This window comes from Tasmannia lanceolata, unplaced genomic scaffold (genome assembly GCF_043159265.1).
Source record: "Tasmannia lanceolata isolate RefF3 unplaced genomic scaffold, GAP_Taslan_0.1 ptg000019l, whole genome shotgun sequence".
NCBI classification, from domain to species: Eukaryota; Viridiplantae; Streptophyta; class Magnoliopsida; order Canellales; family Winteraceae; genus Tasmannia; species Tasmannia lanceolata.
The window spans coordinates 15,976,761-15,995,482 of NW_027518696.1; the positions used below are offsets into that span (position 1 = coordinate 15,976,761).

General features: G+C 36.9%; 1 protein-coding gene across 4 annotated transcripts; it reads left to right on the forward strand.

The window, feature by feature from the left end:
- Nucleotides 1-6,316: 6,316 nt before the first annotated feature.
- LOC143852726 (RNA polymerase Rpb7 N-terminal domain-containing protein) lies at nucleotides 6,317-17,644 on the forward strand. Of its 4 annotated transcripts, XR_013236849.1 has the most exons (9): nucleotides 6,317-6,408; nucleotides 6,829-6,944; nucleotides 7,029-7,124; nucleotides 12,106-12,193; nucleotides 15,202-15,262; nucleotides 15,751-15,817; nucleotides 15,893-15,982; nucleotides 16,720-16,838; nucleotides 17,362-17,644. XR_013236849.1 is itself a non-coding variant. In XM_077362292.1 (8 exons), exons 2-8 carry the CDS (start codon nucleotides 6,834-6,836, stop codon nucleotides 16,768-16,770), a joined length of 564 nt encoding a protein of 187 aa, XP_077218407.1. In that variant the 5' UTR covers nucleotides 6,317-6,408; nucleotides 6,829-6,833; the 3' UTR covers nucleotides 16,771-17,002. The 4 variants fall into 4 exon arrangements, 3 of the variants coding, with proteins under 3 accessions (XP_077218407.1, XP_077218409.1, XP_077218408.1); XM_077362292.1 differs by lacking the exon at nucleotides 17,362-17,644 and having other exon boundaries at nucleotides 16,720-17,002; XM_077362293.1 differs by lacking the exons at nucleotides 6,317-6,408; nucleotides 17,362-17,644 and adding an exon at nucleotides 6,465-6,559 and having other exon boundaries at nucleotides 16,720-17,002.
- Nucleotides 17,645-18,722: the final 1,078 nt, after the last annotated feature.

The following is an 18,722-nucleotide window of genomic DNA, read 5'->3' on the forward strand; positions in this document are numbered from 1 at the left end:
CGAAAGACCGGCAACAACAAGATGTACTTGATAAAGCAATTTATGGGGTTGAAATATAGAGATGGGCAATCTATATCCGATCACTTGAATGAGTTTCAAGGAGTGATAGATCAACTTTCAGCCATGAATATTAAATTTGAAGATGAGGTACAAGGGCTTTGGTTGCTTGGTACTCTACCAGGCTCGCGGGAGACATTTCGTATGTCGTTGAGTAATTCTGCTCCTGATGGTATTGTCACCATGGACTTTGTTAAGAGTGGCATTCTAAATGAGGAAATGAGAAGAAAAACTCAAGGTTCTTCGTCCCACTCTGAAGCTTTGATTGCCGAAAACTGAGGGAGAAGTCAAAGTAGAGGTCCAAAAGGTAAACACAAGAGCCGAAGTAAGTCACGTTCATGAAAAAAGGATGTTGAGTGCTATGAGTGTGGCAAGAAGGGCCATATTAGGAAAAATTGCTTCCAGCTGAAAAGAGAGAAGAAAATGGTAGTGACGACAATGAGAAGAAGGATCACAATGACAATAATCGGGTCGTCACCGCCACTGAGGAACTTGTCATTGTATGTTATGATGATAATGTTCATTTTGCATGCAATGAGACGAGTTGGTCATTGATAGTGGAGCTTCGCTTCATATCACATCAAAGAAGGAGTTCTTTACTTCTTATATGCCATGGAACTTTGGCACATTGAAGATTGGCAATGATGGCTTGGCCAAAGTTGTAGGTGTGGGAGATGTGTGTTTGGAGGCAAATAATGGAACAAAGCTGGTTCTCAAAGATGTCAGACATGTACCAGATATTCGATTGAATTTGATTTCAACTGGAAAACTTGATGAATAAGGGTTTTGCAATACCTTTAATAATGGACAGTGGAAACTCACTAGAGGCTCATTAGTTGTGGTTAGAGGAAAGGAGTCTTCTTTATATTTGTTGCAGGCCAAGATTTCCAAGGGTATATGTAATGTTGTGGAAGATGGGAATGCAACTGAGTTGTGGCACAAGCAACTGAGTCATATGAGTGAGAAAGGTATGGGCATATTAGCTAAGAAGAATTTACTTTATGGAGTGAAGAGTGCAATGCTGGAGAAATGTGCACATTGCTTGGCTGGAAAACAGAGAAGAGTTTCATTTCAAAGTCACCCTCCTTCGAGAAAAGCAGATTTATTAGAATTGGTACATTCAGATGTTTGTGGTCCAATAAAACCTTTAACACTTGGTGGTGCTGCTTACTTTGTTACCTTCATTGATGACCATTTCAGGAAACTTTGGGTTTATGCCTTAAAGACGAAGGACCAAGTGTTGGATGTATTCAAGCAGTTTCAGACTTCAGTAGAGAGACAGACATGAAAGAAGTTGAAATGCATCCGGTCAGACAATAGTGGTGAGTACATCGGACCATTTGATGAGTACTGCAGACAGCAGGGTATTCGACATCAGAAGACACCTCCTAAAACACCTCAGTTGAATGGTATAACAGAAAAAATGAACAGAACATTGGTTAAGAGAGTCAGATGCCTGATTTCAAATGACAAATTGACAAAATCCTTTTGGGGTGAGGCTTTAAGTACAGTGGCACATGTTATTAATTTATCCCCCACTGTTGCTTTAGATGGTGATGTGCCTGACAGAGTTTGGTTTGGCAAGGATGTCTCTTATAACCATCTAAGAGTATTTGGTTGCAAAGCATTTGTCCATGTTCCGAGGGATGAGAGGTCCAAGTTGGACATCAAGAAGCGACAATGCATCTTTCTTGGTTATGGTTCTGATGAATTCGGCTACAGACTTTATGATCCAGTTGAGAAGAAAATTGTGAGGAGTCGAGATGTTGTTTTTGTTGAGAATCAGACCATAATGGACATTGAGAAGACGGAGAAGATAGTATCCAGAGATTCTGATATGTGGGTTGATGTTGACTCAGCCCCATCCATCGAGTTGCAGACGCAGTTGCAAGGTCAAGATGACGTCGATACTCAGTATGATGTTCAGGATCAGATTCCATATCAGGTTCAGGATCAAACTCAAAATGACCAGCAGAGTGCAGATGACAGTAATGCTCAGGCAGATGGTGTTGTTGATGTTCAGCAGCATGCACCTACAGTTCCACCAGCTACTGCTTTGAGGAGGTCTACCAGAGACCGCCATCCATCCATTAGATACTCTTCTGAGGAGTATGTGCTACTAACAGATGCAGGTGGGCCTGAAAGGTTTGAAGAAGCAATGGAGGATGCGAACAAGAAAGACTGGGTTGATGCGATGCAAGATGAGTTGAAATCGTTGCATGACAATCACACCTTTGAGTCGGTGACATTGCCTAAGGGCAAGAGAGCTTTGAAGAATCGATGGATTTATAGGTTGAAGGATGATGAGAATTCTTCACATCCTCGATACAAAGCTAGGCTGGTCGTTAAGGGTTTCAGTCAGAAAAAGAGAATTGACTATGATGAGATCTTCTCGCCCGTTGTGAAAATGTCTCCAATCCGGGTTGTCTTGGGTTTGGCAGCTAGTCTTGATCTTGAGGTTGAGCAAATGGATGTGAAGACCGCTTTCCTTCATGGTGATTTGGAGGAAGATATATACATGGAGCAGCCAGAGGGTTTCAAAGTGAAAGGTAAAGAGAACTATGTTTGCAAGCTAAAGAAGAGCTTATATGGGTTGAAGCAAGCGCCGAGACAATGGTACAAAAAGTTTGAGTCTTTTATGGAGGAGCAAGCCTATAAGAAGACAACTTACGATCATTGTGTCTTTGTGAAGAAGTTATCAGAAAATGACTTCATCATTTTACTACTCTATGTGGATGACATGTTTATAGTTGGCCAGAATGCTTCAAGGATTGAAAAGTTAAAGCGAGATTTGAGTAAGTCGTTTTCAATGAAAGACTTGGGGCTGGCTAAGCAAATTCTTGGTATGAGGATCGGTCGTGACAGAAAGGCCAAGAGGTTGTGGTTGTCTCAAGAAAAGTACATTGAGAAAGTGCTTCAAAGGTTTAAAATGGATAACGCTAAAGTGGTGAGCACACCTCTTGCTACACACTTCAAGCTTAGTAGGAAACAATGTCCATCGAGTGAGAAAGAGGTGAAAGACATGGAAGGAGTTCCTTATGCATCCGCTGTGGGTAGTTTGATGTATGCAATGGTTTGCACGAGGCCAGACATAGCTCATGCGGTTGGAGTAGTTAGTTAGTTTACTTCAAATCCAGGAAGAGAACATTGGAATGCAGTAAAGTGGATCCTACGATATCTCTGAGGCACTTCTAGTTTGAACTTTCATTTGGAAGTGAGCAGCCGATTGTTGTTGCGTATACTGATTCAGACATGGTAGGGGATGTTGACATCAGGAAATCTACTTTAGGCTATTTGGTCAATTTTGCAGGGGGAGCTGTGGCTTGGCAGTCAAGATTGCAGAAATGTATTGCCTTGTCTACAACAGAGGCAGAATTCATCGCAGCAACTGAAGCTTGTAAGGATTTGCTTTGGATGAAAGGGCTTACAGAGGAACTTGGTCTCACTCAAGAAAGGTATGTGCTACTTTGTGATAGTCAAAGTGCTATCCACCTCGCGAAAAATTCCACTTTTCATGTGAGGTCGAAACATATTTATGTAAGGTATCATTGGATACGAGACATCTTAGAGTCCAAAGAGTTGGAACTACAGAAAGTACATACCGAAGCTAATCGTTCAGATATGATGACAAAGGCACTTCCGAGAGAGAAGTTTGATTTTTGCCGGCATCTGGCCAGCATGGATTTCACTTGAGGAGTCAGTGTTGGAATCTCCCTCATTGGGCTGGAGGGGGAGATTTGTTGGGTTTAAGTCCAGCCCAATAAGGGCTTATTTGGAATTTGTTTTAACTAGAGGGATAATATGGTCCTTCTATACCTAAAGCATATCTCTAAGTGTAGCCCTAATCTTTGGCAACTAGAGAGAACAACACAAAATAGAAGGAAAAAGAGTGGAAATTCGAAGGAAAAGAGGTTTTTGTGCAGCAGTGATCAAACCAACGACCGGAGATCGATCCGTGGTCCAATTGAGCTGATTTTTGGACAGCAGGTTCGTGACATCTTGATCTACATTCTGAACGGTTGGATTGTGATTTGAAGTTCTCTAAAGTAGGTTTCTGGGTCGTTTACGGACAATAAATTTTGGGTGAGATCTTCACCATTTTCTTCTTATTTGGAGTTGATATTGTTGCTCTATCTTCACTCATATTTGTAGATTCCATTGTTGTTAGAATGGGGAATGTTTATCCCGTTGATGATGTTCAGAATTAGGTTTTGTACCTAAAGTATTATAGTGGAGATTTGGGTGGACTCTGAGAAAGGTCCCGTGGTTTTTATCCTTCACGTTGAAGGAGTTTTCCACGTAAAAATTCTCTTGCATTGATTGTGGTTGTTTGCTGATATTTTTTATGGTTAGTATATTTCCATTGTTTGTGTTCAATCTTTTTCTCACAGGTTCGATCAAAGGGGAAAGGGTTTTTTCCCAACACTTTTCAAACATTAAACAATTCAAGAAGGTAGTTTGAAAGTATGCAATTCGTAACAAATTTATGTTCTTTGAAATAGTATCATCACCTATAAAGTATGCATATGTGTTCCCTATCATATGTGTTACTATAAAATCGTTGGCACAAAAATTCCTACTTGTTGTCTAAAGTTCAACAATCTCATACAAACTTAAACAACTGTAGCAAAACTGGTCAATTTATGGGTGAAAGATGTGAAATGAGGAAGACAATAGCTATTAAAATGGAGATTGGTCCTTTGGTTAGTTTTTTGGGTATAGAACAACCAATCATTAACCTCAATTTTCCATACATCCGATCGGCAATTTCAAATATTTGGCGCTACCCGAGGATCTTTAATTCTCTTGGAAATGGTATTTCCTTGATATCAATAGGCATGATGATTATTTCCTTGTTGGTATGAGTGATATGTCAAGCAAAAAAAATGTCAAGCATTCTTACAAGAGAAGGTTAGGTGGAGTAAGAGGGTTGGAAATTAACACCCTCCATTTTACACAGCAGCCTCCTTTGTCCTTTGCAAATTATCTAAACCTCCCAATTTTTAAGTGCACCCCTTTCTTTCCAATTTTTTTCTCCAAATTTTCAAGGACTCTTGATTCCTTTTACCAGTACCCTCTCATATATGGTTTTAAATTTCGACCGAAATCTGAAATTTTGGGTTTCAGTCGATACCGAAATCACTAATAGTCGAAACGGTCATTTATTTCGTCATAAATTTCAAACTTTCAATTATCCCGAAATTTCGCGCATATTTTTAGGAATTTCACCCAAAAATCTCATTTTTTTTGTTAATTATTTAATATTTTCTGTAAACTCTGGCTGAAATTATCAAAATTTTGGTAATTTCGGCCGAAATTTTGCAGGAGATAAAATATTAGTTTATTAGATTTCATCATATTTTGGCCGAAATTTCGAAATTTCAATTTCGGTGAGGACCGAAACAGCTTCCAAAACCGAAATTTGAAACCATGCTCCTAATATCTTATATAAAATACACCCCTTAAATTTCTTATGCAGACCCGTCACATATTCTAAGTTTGGCTAGGACTTAGGGTTTAAGACTTGTCCTTTTTCCATGGATGAGAAATATGGGCAACTAGGGGTGTAAACGAGCCGAGCTCGGCTCGGCAAGGCTCCCGAGCAACTCGCGAGCCTTACCGAGCTTGGGTTATATTAAGGTCAACGATATATTCACACCCCTCATCTTCCCTGGACAGCCCTATCTAGTGTAATTTGACTACTCTTTCTACACCATGGGGGGTGGTCCAAGTAACAAATGGGGTACCAAAAAAGAAGTGACATATTTTGCCTCCCCCTTTCACTCCCTGGACAACCCTTTTAGTATATAAATTAATATATAATATATATTTAAATATATTAAATCCTTAACGAGCTGAGCCGAGCCTGGCCTAGCTCGGGCTCGGCTCGTTAAGCTTAGCGAGCCTTGCCAGCCGGCTCGGCTTGTTAGGGATTCGAGCCGAGCTTTTACCGAGCCGAGCTCGAGTGAGCTTCAGAGCCCGACCCAAAATTGACACCGTTATGCTCTATGGTTACATACAGGTCAGTTGCTTGCGTAGAGCCAATTTATCCTCTTAACGTTATAAGGACACTTTGGTAAATTAGCAGGAAGTAAAATTAAAAAGTAAAAGCCAACCCCTCAGGTCAGTTGCTTGCGTAGAGCCGATTTATCCTCTTAACGTTATAAGGACACTTTGGTAAATTAGCAGGAAGTAAAATTAAAAAGTAAAAGCCAACCCCTCATCAATCTCTAGCCGTCGATTCAAATCCAAAGGCTATTTTTTATTTACTCTATCGATACCAAAAACCCTTTTTAAATCCCAAACCCTTGTCCTCTTCTTCCCCAAAAAAGTTCTCTATCTAATACGTTGGTAAGTCACAAATTTTCTTTTTTTTTTCTTGGTTTTACTATGTCTTGGTAAGATTCGAGAGGTTTTTTGTGGGATATTTTGGGGTTTTTTTTTGTGGATATTTTTGGGCTTTTTTTGTGGGATATTTTGGGTTTTTTCCAGTGGATTTCAGGTGGGTTTTGATACTATTTCTTATCAATTTTTGGGTTTTTTTTTGTTTTGGGATTTTGGGTATTTGAGCATGCACGTGGTTCCTTATAGTTTGGATTGAGGATTATGGTTTTTCTTTTCTATGAATTTTGGGCTGTTTTGAATGTAGACCATGGTTGTCGTGTATTCAAATGATATTTATGGCATTCTGTATAAGAATTAAAGACTTTTAACTTACTGTCTCAGCCTTTTTATTATCTGATTCTCAGTTTTGAATTCTGTTTTAAGCAGGCTTCATGTTTGCCCTTAGTCTCATTGAACATGACTTGAGTTTGCCTCCTGAACTTCTTAGTCTTCCTCTTGACAAGGCAATTAGTGGAGAGCTTGAGAGGCTCTTCTTGGACAAGGTATGCACAATTTCCTCCTTATTTTTTTCCTAATTTTTATCATGCTTTCATCATTAACTAAGTGAATGTTTCTATGGGGTCTAGGTGATCCCAAATTTGGGGCTTTGCGTCTCTGTGTATGACATCCAATCTGTCAATGGCGGCATTGTCTACCCAAATGAAGGCGCTCCTGCCTATGTAGTATGTATCTACATTTCATTTACCTTTTCATTGGGCTATGTGCAGATTTTCAGCCTTGTAATTTTTAATCTAAAGCATTGTAGCGAATTGGTTTGTTAGCAGTAGAAATTGACTGTTGTTAATAGAAGCGTTCTTCGTATGGGAATATTGATGCCTTCTTTTCCCTTTTTGACCCGCACAATTAGTTGATTGGTGATTAGGGTAAATTTTTATTTGTAGTTTTTTCAATGCATTGTCGCAACCGTGGTTGTCTATGTTACTACATTGTTATAGGCGTATGTTGCTAGATGGGTAATCCTATTTTATCTCATCTTCAATATGTGATGACATTTTAATCCTAAATTTCGGGCGAAACCAAAGTTTATACTGAAAATTTAAAATTTCTGCCAAAATGGTCGAGATTTACACCGAAATTTTAAATTTTCCACCAAAATTACCGAAATTTCCACCGAAATTTCGATTTTGGCTGAGGCCGAAACCGAAATTTCAAACCTAGGTTATATTGTCGGGTGATCCTATTGTAAAGATCAATGCTTTCCTCACAATCATCAAAGAGACTACCGGTAAAACAGTAACTGATAGAAGCCATCCATTAGTGGTATCAAGTCGTTAATCGTAGAAACCATATCCCCATTGAGTTTCAAGATCACGCCAAACACTTTAAGCCACCTAATTCTTTCCCTCAAGGGTGACAACCTCTGCCCACATGATTGAGATCTGTAGATGAAAGGGTTGAATATGTGAAACAACCAATTACTCCAAAATCTTAAGATGTTGGAGATGGCTTTATTTAATCGTTTTTACTCCCCCTCATGTGTGACCCCTCTTTTTAGGGTTGGCCTACACATGACACATGTGGCCCCTCTTTTGGGTTGGCCATTAGATGTGGATTTTTAATAGCAAGGAGTTTTGAGCCCAGGGCAATTACTCTGATTCCATGTGAAACAACCAATTACTCCAAAAGCTTAAGCTGTTGGAGATGGCGTTATCTTTAACAGAATCTAAACTTGAGGGGTGGAGCAGGAGGTAATTATCCCTCCCAGGTCGAAAAACACTCCTCAAAGCTTCACTATCGATTATTTTGACTTATTTCTTATCCATGTTCAAGATCCCAGCCTCGGTGGCAAGAGAGGATTAAGAAAACTCTTTGTAGCTTCCTTTTGAACGATGAGCCCATATTCATGAAGGTGCACATGATAAATTGGAAGCAAATGTGGATGCCCAAATCAGCTCATTGGTATAAAAAATATTAGACACCAAATGTGACCCGGCTAACCAATGGTGGTGGCAGTTGTTCAACAATGTCAATAATTTGTGGTCTTAAGTCATATATTCCAAATAAAAAACAATTGAAGCTTTTATGCCGCTTCCACAAAATCTTTAGCATGTCTTTCAACCATGGTTTTAAATTTCGACCGAAATCCGAAATCGAATTTCGGCCTTAATTTCGAGAAATTTGGTGCGAAATTTCCAGGAAATGCAATTTAAAAAAAAAAGATATGTTACAAAATTTCGTCCGAAATTTTGAAATGAATTAAATAAGCTTTTTTAATTATTACCCCGAAATTTCAGGGGTCCGAAACTGGTACCGAAACCGAAATTTTAAACCATGCTTCAACAGCACAACTTCAAGCAACCAATAGTAACCAACAATAATGACATATGCAACAATACAAAAATATTATAGGTAATTGGAAAGAGGTGGCTTTACAATACAGTTCCCTTTTAAGTTACATAGATAACAAATTCAATAATTAGATGAATCAGGATGTATTAGGTACATTAAAATTCACAACCCCACAATCTAGCAATTTAAAATAAAAAATAAAATAACAACTTACCTACAAAGAACAGCAATTGATACAAAGGAAAACAGCTGAGTTTTCCTCCAGTGTCTTCACCTTCTGAATGCCGGACACCCTTTCTGTTTGTTCCCGTGTTTCTTGTTTGGGATAATAAAAAGAGAAGGAGAGAGATGGAAGTGTGCAGTTCTGGAAGGCAACTTTAGGATAGAGAAGGCAGCTGGAATAGGAAACATTATTAAATTTTGGAGGCCCTATTGAATACGAAACTTTATGCCTCAAAAAACCAAGTTGGAATAGGAGAAATGCGGATTTTAAGGCCCTTAACAAACCACGCCATTTTGGAAAGAAACTTTAAGAAGACTTTTCGTAAAGAGAAGGTAGATGAGAAGGCTTTGCTAATATAGGGTTTGCGTATACCTCTAGAACTCTTGATGACACGTAACATTGCAATCTTTTAGTGTGTAATCGTGGTATAGGAAACATACTGTATACTTTTTGTGGGTACTGAAAATCCAGAAAAAATCAAGTAATATATGGGATACAGAGGGAGTGCCACATGGCGCACTCCCAGCATCCATGATTCCGTTTTACTTATATATTATTAGATATCAAGTAGAGCAATTTAAATTTTTTCCGAAATCTATAGGAAACGATTGAAATGTTTCCATTTCCATCCCCTCCTAAACCTAAACCATCAAAATGCATAAACCAAAATCGTAAATAATATATCAGTTAAATTACATAACTATATTTTTATATGAATTGCATATGAAATGTGGTGCATTTGTTATGTATAAATATTTATACGAATTACATGTGAAATTTGGTATGTACTAAATTATCACACATACACAACAATGCATGTCACTAGGTGTTTGATGTTTTTAAACCATTATGGATGGTTGCCTTGATTATGTGATAGTTTCTAAGCGTGTATTTGTTCATATTCTAGCATTTCCAAAAGTTTCATCTAAAAGTTCTATCATTTGTATATGCTTCCATATGTTTCCATTATTTTACATGATTTCCATAGAAATTTCCAACCGTAACCGAAACATCTCTGTTTCCTTGATGACTGAAACCGAAACTGAAATTTAAAACCTTGTGTACAAGACCAACAATCTTTATTTCACATGCATGTGGCCTTTTACCATTGATCGTGAAGGTGAATTTTGGCATAGTTGTTCTCTAATTTCAATGACGCACACCCTGGCACGAAAACACAGAGAACCTCATGGGTGAGGCAAATCAGATCAAGGTGACTCTCTGCATAGTTCTCTAATGTCAATTATGCACACCCTGGCACGAAAACACATAGAACTTCATGGGTATACGTTTAGCAAGTAGAAGAAAACCCTGCCTCTTGGAACCAAAATTAGTCCAAGATAGACCCAATGAAAAGAAAAGTAGAGGACATGTCAAATCGGAGATATTCAAGCAAGAAGAGGCAAATCAGATCAAGGTTCGTAGGAACTTGGCTCCGATACCAAGCTAACTTTAAGACAAAAATATAAATTCAATGAGTAAGAATAAGACAGAGAAGAGATGAAAGAGATAAAGATATATTATAGAGAAGTTGGAGAAAGGAGAATAAATAATTCGTAAGGTGTCGAACCTAACCCAATGACTCTCTCTCTTTATTATGTATAAACTACATCATCCAAGAATTGCTGTGCCACTAACATAACATAACTAAAGATAGGCCCCGCCATACATTCATAATAACCATCCAACTATTATCAATAGCTGTAATATCCCTCTTCTTCTTTGAGGATTGTCTTGGGTTCTTCTCTAGAGGCTGACGAAGATGATCTAAAATGTTTGTTGCTATTTTGGTGTGGAATCAATTATGTGTTGGTGTTTTAACTAATAATTGAATCTAGGGTTTATGGTAAGAACTTTCCCTGGTATAAAATTGCAAGATTTTTTTAATGGAATGCGGTAACGAGATCATAATAATTTTTTGGTAAGATTTTTCAATGATTTTTGGAGCTTTTTTTATTGAGATAAAGTTAGGGTTTTTATGGTCATTTCTCCCATTGTGTTGATGTTTGTTGGTGAGTATGAGTTGTATGGGCAAAAGATTTGGCTGAGTATAGCAGTTGCATTGGAGTATTTTGGTATTTCCCACTTCCACTAGCGTGGTTTGTGTCTCAGACTCTCACACGGTCTTGTACTGTTGTACCATTCTTTAGGATGTTTGGGAAGGATTGAGCTTCTTCATTTCATTCATTTGCACAGTTATCTGGATGTAGAAAGTTTTATGAATAGGTCAGAGAGAACATTTGAGTTTCTAATTGGCCTCAACCTAAACCTAGAATTCTGACATATGGCGTGCAGATCTTTGGAAGGGATTATATTTGCCCATATTTAGGCCTTGTTCGTTTAAGATTATGACAACAGATTACGAGTCCAAAACCAATTATTGGACTCAACATTAAATGTAATTTCGAGTCCAATAATAGGTTTTGGACTCACAATCTGTTGCCATAATCTTAAATGAACGTGGCATCAAGATTATATTTGCAGTTATTTTACAAGAAGGGAATTGTCAAGATAAACTATTGTAGCCATCACTTCTAGCTGTAATGTAGCAGTTCCTTGGGTAAAAAAAAAAATTGACAAATTTTTTTAATGGAAGGTATTTAATCTCTGAAAAACCTTCTTGATAAAGAACTACTGAAACCCTAGATTCTAGTTTTTGCTAGCATGTAAAGACTCAGAGAATCAAAGAGCAGCTGAATTGGATTACAAATAATCATATTTAAACTGAGATTTAGACTGAAAGAATGGCTAATCTTTCCTTTTTTCTTAACATGTCGAATGATCAAACTAACCCTAAGAGTACATTATTTCTCTGGTTTAACACATCAGACCTAGTGTGTGAAAAGGCTACAGTTTGCAGCTGTAGTTTAATAAACATGATGCTACATTTTCCAATTCTATTTATTACACTTATTTTTCACATAAAAACTGTATGGATATTGCTCACAAGCTGTTTTTTCTTTCCTTTTTTTTTGAAATGGATTGGTCACAAGTTGTTGCTTTCTTCCAGTCCTGTTTTTAGAAATTACGTTGTCTTGATTACTTGTAGGAGCTGTTTCAAAATTTTAAGTTAAAATATATGCCACCATGTGTTTGTCCGCAACTCATTTATTGTCATGGTGTTTTGGCAGGTTCGCTTTAGATTGGTTATGTTTCGTCCGTTTGTGGGAGAGATTCTCGTTGGAAAGATTCAAAGTTCTGATGTAAATGGCTTACGTTGTACGTTTTATAAATGATTTCCTACTTGTTCATCCTATGAAACTGTTTTGCTCTCCACAGGACATTGGTAGATGATTTGATTTTGTTTGCCTGCTTTTTGATATAGCATCTCCTTTTGAGCTCTGTCTTTTTTCTTTCCTTTTTTTTTCTTTTGGTTACTCAGAGATAAAAGTCTTTCTATGAGCTGCAAGAATGCCCACCTTTGCTGTTGACAAAAGGGAGAACTTTCTTTTTCCGCATCTACTAATTAACATAGTATACGAGACCCTCATGGGAAATGAAATGTTCTATGATTTTGTGCGAGGGTTATTCCAACTTTCTCCATGTTGGGTCCCCTAACTTTCTTCCTTTTTTTTCATTGAATACTATGACACTACTAGGCTGAAATAAAAACATCGTTTGAACTGAGTCCGATCACTCTTGAAAATAACTCCATATGATGTGTGGTTAGGTGCCCTACCAGTGTCATTTTTTATTCATGTGGTGACATCTTTCTTCAACTGCTACCAATCTGTCTCAGGTTTGACCAATCAGGCATCATCTTAACAGCTGTGTTCTGTTTCTAACTATGATGCAATATTCCCCACCAATTATTCTGTTCATAGTTCTGTGGGTATTGGTGACTTGTAGGACACCTCATAATCCGAGACGTATTGCCGATACATGATACGCCTCCCCAATATCCTGAGAGCTCAATGCCCATAAAAAGTCCAAAATATCACAGTAATTAAGTTAAAAGAGGTAATAAATGATAGCATACCTAATCAATAAGTTCTATAACATATATTTAATTGTCTTGAAATCGAAGTCTTGGGCACTTGTTCTTATTTGACAACTTGAGTTATATAAATTGTTTACTTTTATTTAACCGTTCATAATTCCACTATATTAGGACACCTTTATGATTCTATGATATATGACCAAATATGATTAGCAATAATTTTCATCCAATCATTTTAGAGAATTTTTATTAAGTTCTAAAAAAATGGAAAGAGATTAAAAATAAAAAATATTGAACTAGCATATTCGTCATTAGATTTTTTTTCTTGAATGGAATTAATCCATAGATATTATCTAAATGACACACCAGGAACACACATCTGTGCTTATTTAAGCATTAAAAACCAAATTACTTGGGAAAGTTAAAAAAAAAAACAAATACCGACCCCAAAATCTAAATCGATCAAATCTGATGCTCCATCACTTCGATTCATAAATTGGTTTATCAAATATTTTTTTTCTGAGATTTCATAAAGAATCCTCATTTACCTCTACAATCTAGATGCCATTGAAATACCAAAAAGGGGAAAATGGTGTTTTAGTTATCCCCTTTGTATTTTGTCAGCCTATTTGAGACACCTGCGTATGCACATGGACTATATGTGCTTATCGGACTGTATTGTCCTATATGCGTAGTGTCTCTGTCGAAATAAATAACTTTAACATGGTTTTCTCCCCATAAAATTTTAGTAAAATTTTGAATTGTGAATAAGATTTTTGATTTTTAAATGATTTTGATTATTGGTCCATTCATAAGGGGAAAAGGCTAGAGCAAGGAAGCTAAATGCTCTAGTCCAAGGTTTTAGGTTTTGATTTCAGTAGTATGCGTTTTAGTCATGTTGTAAATGGAAACATGCTGATTTTGGATGTGTGCAAATGATGAAAATTTAAAATGAAACTTTAAGAACTACTAGAATAATCACAAATACACACTAAAAAGCAATCACATAAGCATGTCAAGAGGCCTGCTAACTCAGAGGCAGACAGGCTTGACTTTTTTATTTTCTTCCCCCATGATGAGCTTAATGAGTTGTCATCTTTGTATTTTCTTCTCTGTGGCTTTTTTCCTTCCTCTTCCTCCTCGGTCAGCGTTTTAGTTTTTTTTTCTCTCTGTTAATGATATCTTGCCATTCGGGGGAAAAAAAAAACAATCACATAAGCAAAATGAACACACTGGTTTAATAACATCGAACACCTATCACATGTTTGATAATTCAATACATACCGCATTTCACATGTAATTCATACAAATATTTATATATAATACATATACTATATTTAAAATGCCATTTATATGAATATAATTATGTAACACATAATAGTATAGTAGTATACCATTACTACACTGGGGGACCACAATGTGACGATAGCTTTTTGGTTCTTAGTTTTTCCTATTCTTATTGGATATTTTACCTTTTGCCCACGGGCGGATCATTATGTTATTTTTGGGACTTAGGTTCTTAGTGTTTTTTTATTACCTGACTATGTTGTAAGAACTTGAACTCTGAATTATGGAATGTTATCTCCTTTTTCTTTCCCACATGCTTGGAAGAATTTTATACTTTGTTGCACACTCTGATGAAATATGAAAATTATCGCTTTTGCACCTTGTCTTGACTGGTGACCACTTGTATGCCAAAGCACACGTGCAAAGGAGATAACATTCGGTGTTATGTACAATATAAAGCTGCTTGAAAGAAGCATGAGGAGGAAGTAGAATATTGATCATATCTTGAGGGCAACTTTCATAGTATCTTATTTACATACGTACATCTTTTTCCTTTCTTAAACTATGCATACCGTTTTCTTTTAGGAAAAAGGTTTGAGGATGCCCAAGGAGGGTGACGTCCTTTGAACTGTCACTCCCTGCATGTCCTGCATGTGGGCCAGTAAACCTGTGCATTCTGTCTCACATACAATGTATGTAGTCCCGGGGTTGCTACCCTCTTCGGCATCTTGCTAGCAAGCCTCTATTTTTATATGCCATTTTTGTTCATGTGCTGGATTCAGTTGACCCGCCTTACTAATTTTGTTGATGACTTGTTTCTTTTTAAATTTTATAAATAATATATTCATCTCACTCTGAATTTAAACATTTGTTATCTGTCCATTGTTTTCACATATTTTTTATTCTATTTGCATTAATCACGAATTCACGACTATTCCAGTTGTGAATTAATTCATTTTATAATTGTACCTAAAAACTGATGTTGAACTTGTCATTGCAGTGTCTCTTGGGTTCTTCAATGACATTTATGTACCAGTCCATCTTCTCAAACTGCCCCGCAGGTCGTGTGAATCCTTGAAATTTATTGAACTCTTGCATTACTGCAACTTCAATTATTTAGGGGCCATTTGGATACGCGGATTTTCGAATCATGGATTTCCTCAAAATCCTGGATGGGAGACGAGAGATGAAGGAGACTGTCAGTCGTTTTCGATTTCTCGCCCTTTTTTTCGTCGAGCAGGAGAGTAGGAGATTGTCCCGTGTTTCCAGGTTTTAGAAATCTCGCGCAGGTTTTAGAAATCTCAGGACCGAGGCGAAATTTCTAAAACCTGGATTCTTACTTAAAATCCAGGATTCTAAAGAGAAGCAAAACTACGAGTGCAGAGCACTGCCATGGCTTTCAAACTAAAATCTGGATTCTAAAATCTAGCTATCCAAACTGCCCCTTCAGGTTATCCAATCAGGAAGATTGCTTTTTTCAATTCCTTGATGATTTCCTTCATGTCTTGTTTTGTAATGCCATTCTCTACTATTCTTACGAGGGCTACAGTGAAAAAAATGGCGTCTGGATTTGGGAGTATGAAGGGGAAGAGTTATACTTAGACAAAGATGAGGAGGTTTGTATTTTTTATGTCTGTATGGGGCCCATATGAAGTATTGAGTGCATGTTAACTCCATGCTTCAACTTGCAGATTCTCTTCAGAGTACACAGTGTAAAATATCCTCCCATCCCAGTTGTGCAAGATAAAGATGCTAATCCATTTGCTCCCATGGAGATTACTGTAAGTTCTGCATTCTCTCACATCTACTATTTGATGTAGTTTTCAACCTTCCTACAACATTGATTAACTTGACTTCTATTCTTCTTCTGATTTTTCACATCAATGAACTTGATTTATATCAAGTCAAATGTTCTTAGTGCCAATATTCTAACGAGTCATGTCTCTCATATGCCTTCTTTTTTAATTGTTATGGATGATATTAGTACACCATAAGGCTTGGAGATTTTGCCACTTGTAAAAATTCATGAGTTCTAAGTGTACATTACACAGCAGATTAAACTAGAAATATATCCTAATCCTTCCACACAGATGAATTGCTCAACAGGTATACTCGTCACTTCTCTACAGTCGAAACTATTTTTTGTATCATTAACACATGAATGATATGAAACCTTAGAAACTGGGGATGCATCATGGGGTAGGAGCACATGAGTATTTACAACCCTTTATGGTAAACTAATCTAAAATATTAATTTCCATTAAAAAATTACATAATAATTCTCTTAACTGAAATAAATCGATTTTAAGTTTACACCCATATAGATCACCTAATGCTATATTCTTAGGAAGCTTCATTTTATAACTCTAAAACCAATTTTATGGTCAGTACTGTTTTGTGGGTCCTAATTAGAATTCAGAGTAATTATTCTTAGGAACATATATCATGGCCATCTTAGTAGGATTTTTCTTCTTCTCTTTATTAGTTGATTATTAATCAAGTTTACATCCATTGGCAGGCTGGTATTATTGATGATGGATTGGGTCTTTTGTCCTGGTGGGGGGAATAGTGTAGAGCTTCCCCAACTTTTGATTATTAGGCTGCACTTGCAGTAAAACCTTCTCCAGCTCTCAGTAGGTTTGTGAACCTACTCTTACATTAATTAGATTTAGTATTTCCCAAAAATTATTGTTAGTTTTATATTAATTTAACAGAGCCCATTATTATTATTATTGCCTTGTGGCAACTTTTGTAATTATTCTTAAGTTAATATTATTAATAAAACATTTTCATTCTTCTCTTATTCTTTTATTTATTTTGGCTACTGATATTGGCACTACCATGTTTTGATAATTGCACTCACTTTGTCTTTAATTAGTTAACCAGGTGTCAAAAGATTATAATTCCCAAAAAAAAACTCTTGGAAGGCAATTAAATTAAGAGAAGACAAGATAATATCGTGCGATTATCAAAACATGGTAGTGCCAATATCAGTCGTCTTCTCCTTCATAGGAATTAGGACAGCACAGCATATAAGCACTCCCATGCAAAAAAGAAGATACCCAAGAGGCCTTTTTTCTGAAAACTCCTGCAATCCAAACAGGGCGTAAGGTTTCGTTTGGTTGCCTCCCTTCGACTGATATTGCACATTTTCTTGTAGGCTCATGAAGCAATCAAAACCGTTGATCTTGTAAGGGACATCCCATCAATTAGATAAACGATGAAAAAAGATCCAACGGTTTAATTTTCTTGGAGGGAAACCTGAATGAAGCTTGTTGAATCAATGAGATGGGATCCGACTGGGTCTATTGGATCCATATAATAAGGTCTGAAATAATTTCAGATCATGACCCATACATAGCTAGAAAATCCGATGGAGCATCCTAGATCCTAATGTAGGGGCATTGATGTATATTTATGTCTATTCACGAGGGTATTTTTGTAAATTACAAAAGTATTCAATATGAATTGTTTTATTTTCCCTCCTTTCATTTTGATGAAAATTCTACCCCTGTTTGGATTGCTTGAAATTTTGTAGAAAAGTTCGGAAAGGAAAAATATTTCTAAAATTTTGTAAGTTTTTACACACGAAAAAGGATTAAGAACTTTCCTTTTATTTAGAGGGACCTTCAATATATGATGATATCCCTCTAAATTAACCATATTCATATTATTTTCCTCTAAATTGTCGAAATAAAAACTTTCCTAATAAAATTTTCTGTCAGAAATGCTTTCCTTGCAATCCAAACATGGCTTAGTTTCTTCCCACTTTCCTTCCCTTGGTTGCCGGAATTTGTTTGGTTCTTGGGACTTTTGTGGAATTTCCGCAGGAAACCTACGTTTGGTTGCTGGGCCCAAAATAATCCCGGAACCAAAATAACCCCGCACGAAACCCCAGGAAGGAAAAAAAAATACTCCCAGGAGCCAAAATAATCCCAGGAACCAAAAATAAGCTTGCAGAAGATTTTTTTCTTCCTAACAATTCAAGCAACCAAACAAAGCTTTTTCCACCATAGTCCGGTCAACCAAACATGAGATTTTTATTTTACTGGGATATTTCTAGGGAGTTTTTTTTCCCACCAATCTCCCAGAAAGGTTTTTGTTCCACAAAAATCCGAAGAACCAACAAAATTCCGGCAACCAAACGTAATATAATCTTAAGCCCTCACTGTGTACAACACATGTAGGACCTAAGACACTCAAATGGACAGCCGTATTCAAAATTAATAATGATCCGAAATCAGAAAGCAGGATCCGAAAACGAACTCCAAAAAGGATCCAACCAACAAAATAACCAGACACCCTTAAACAGGTGCAATGCAGACTAAATCTTTGGCACTCTTTATTTTAGGAGATTTTATGAGGTGTGTGGCCAAGTACTCCAGTATGTTACAAAAGGTACTGTACGCCCCACTCCATTGGAAGATCCGAACCGTTCATATGTTGGGCCAAAGCGTAAATGGGTAATGGGTTGTGCCCCAAAAATCATTTCATACAATGATCCTAACCCTTTGGTCCATA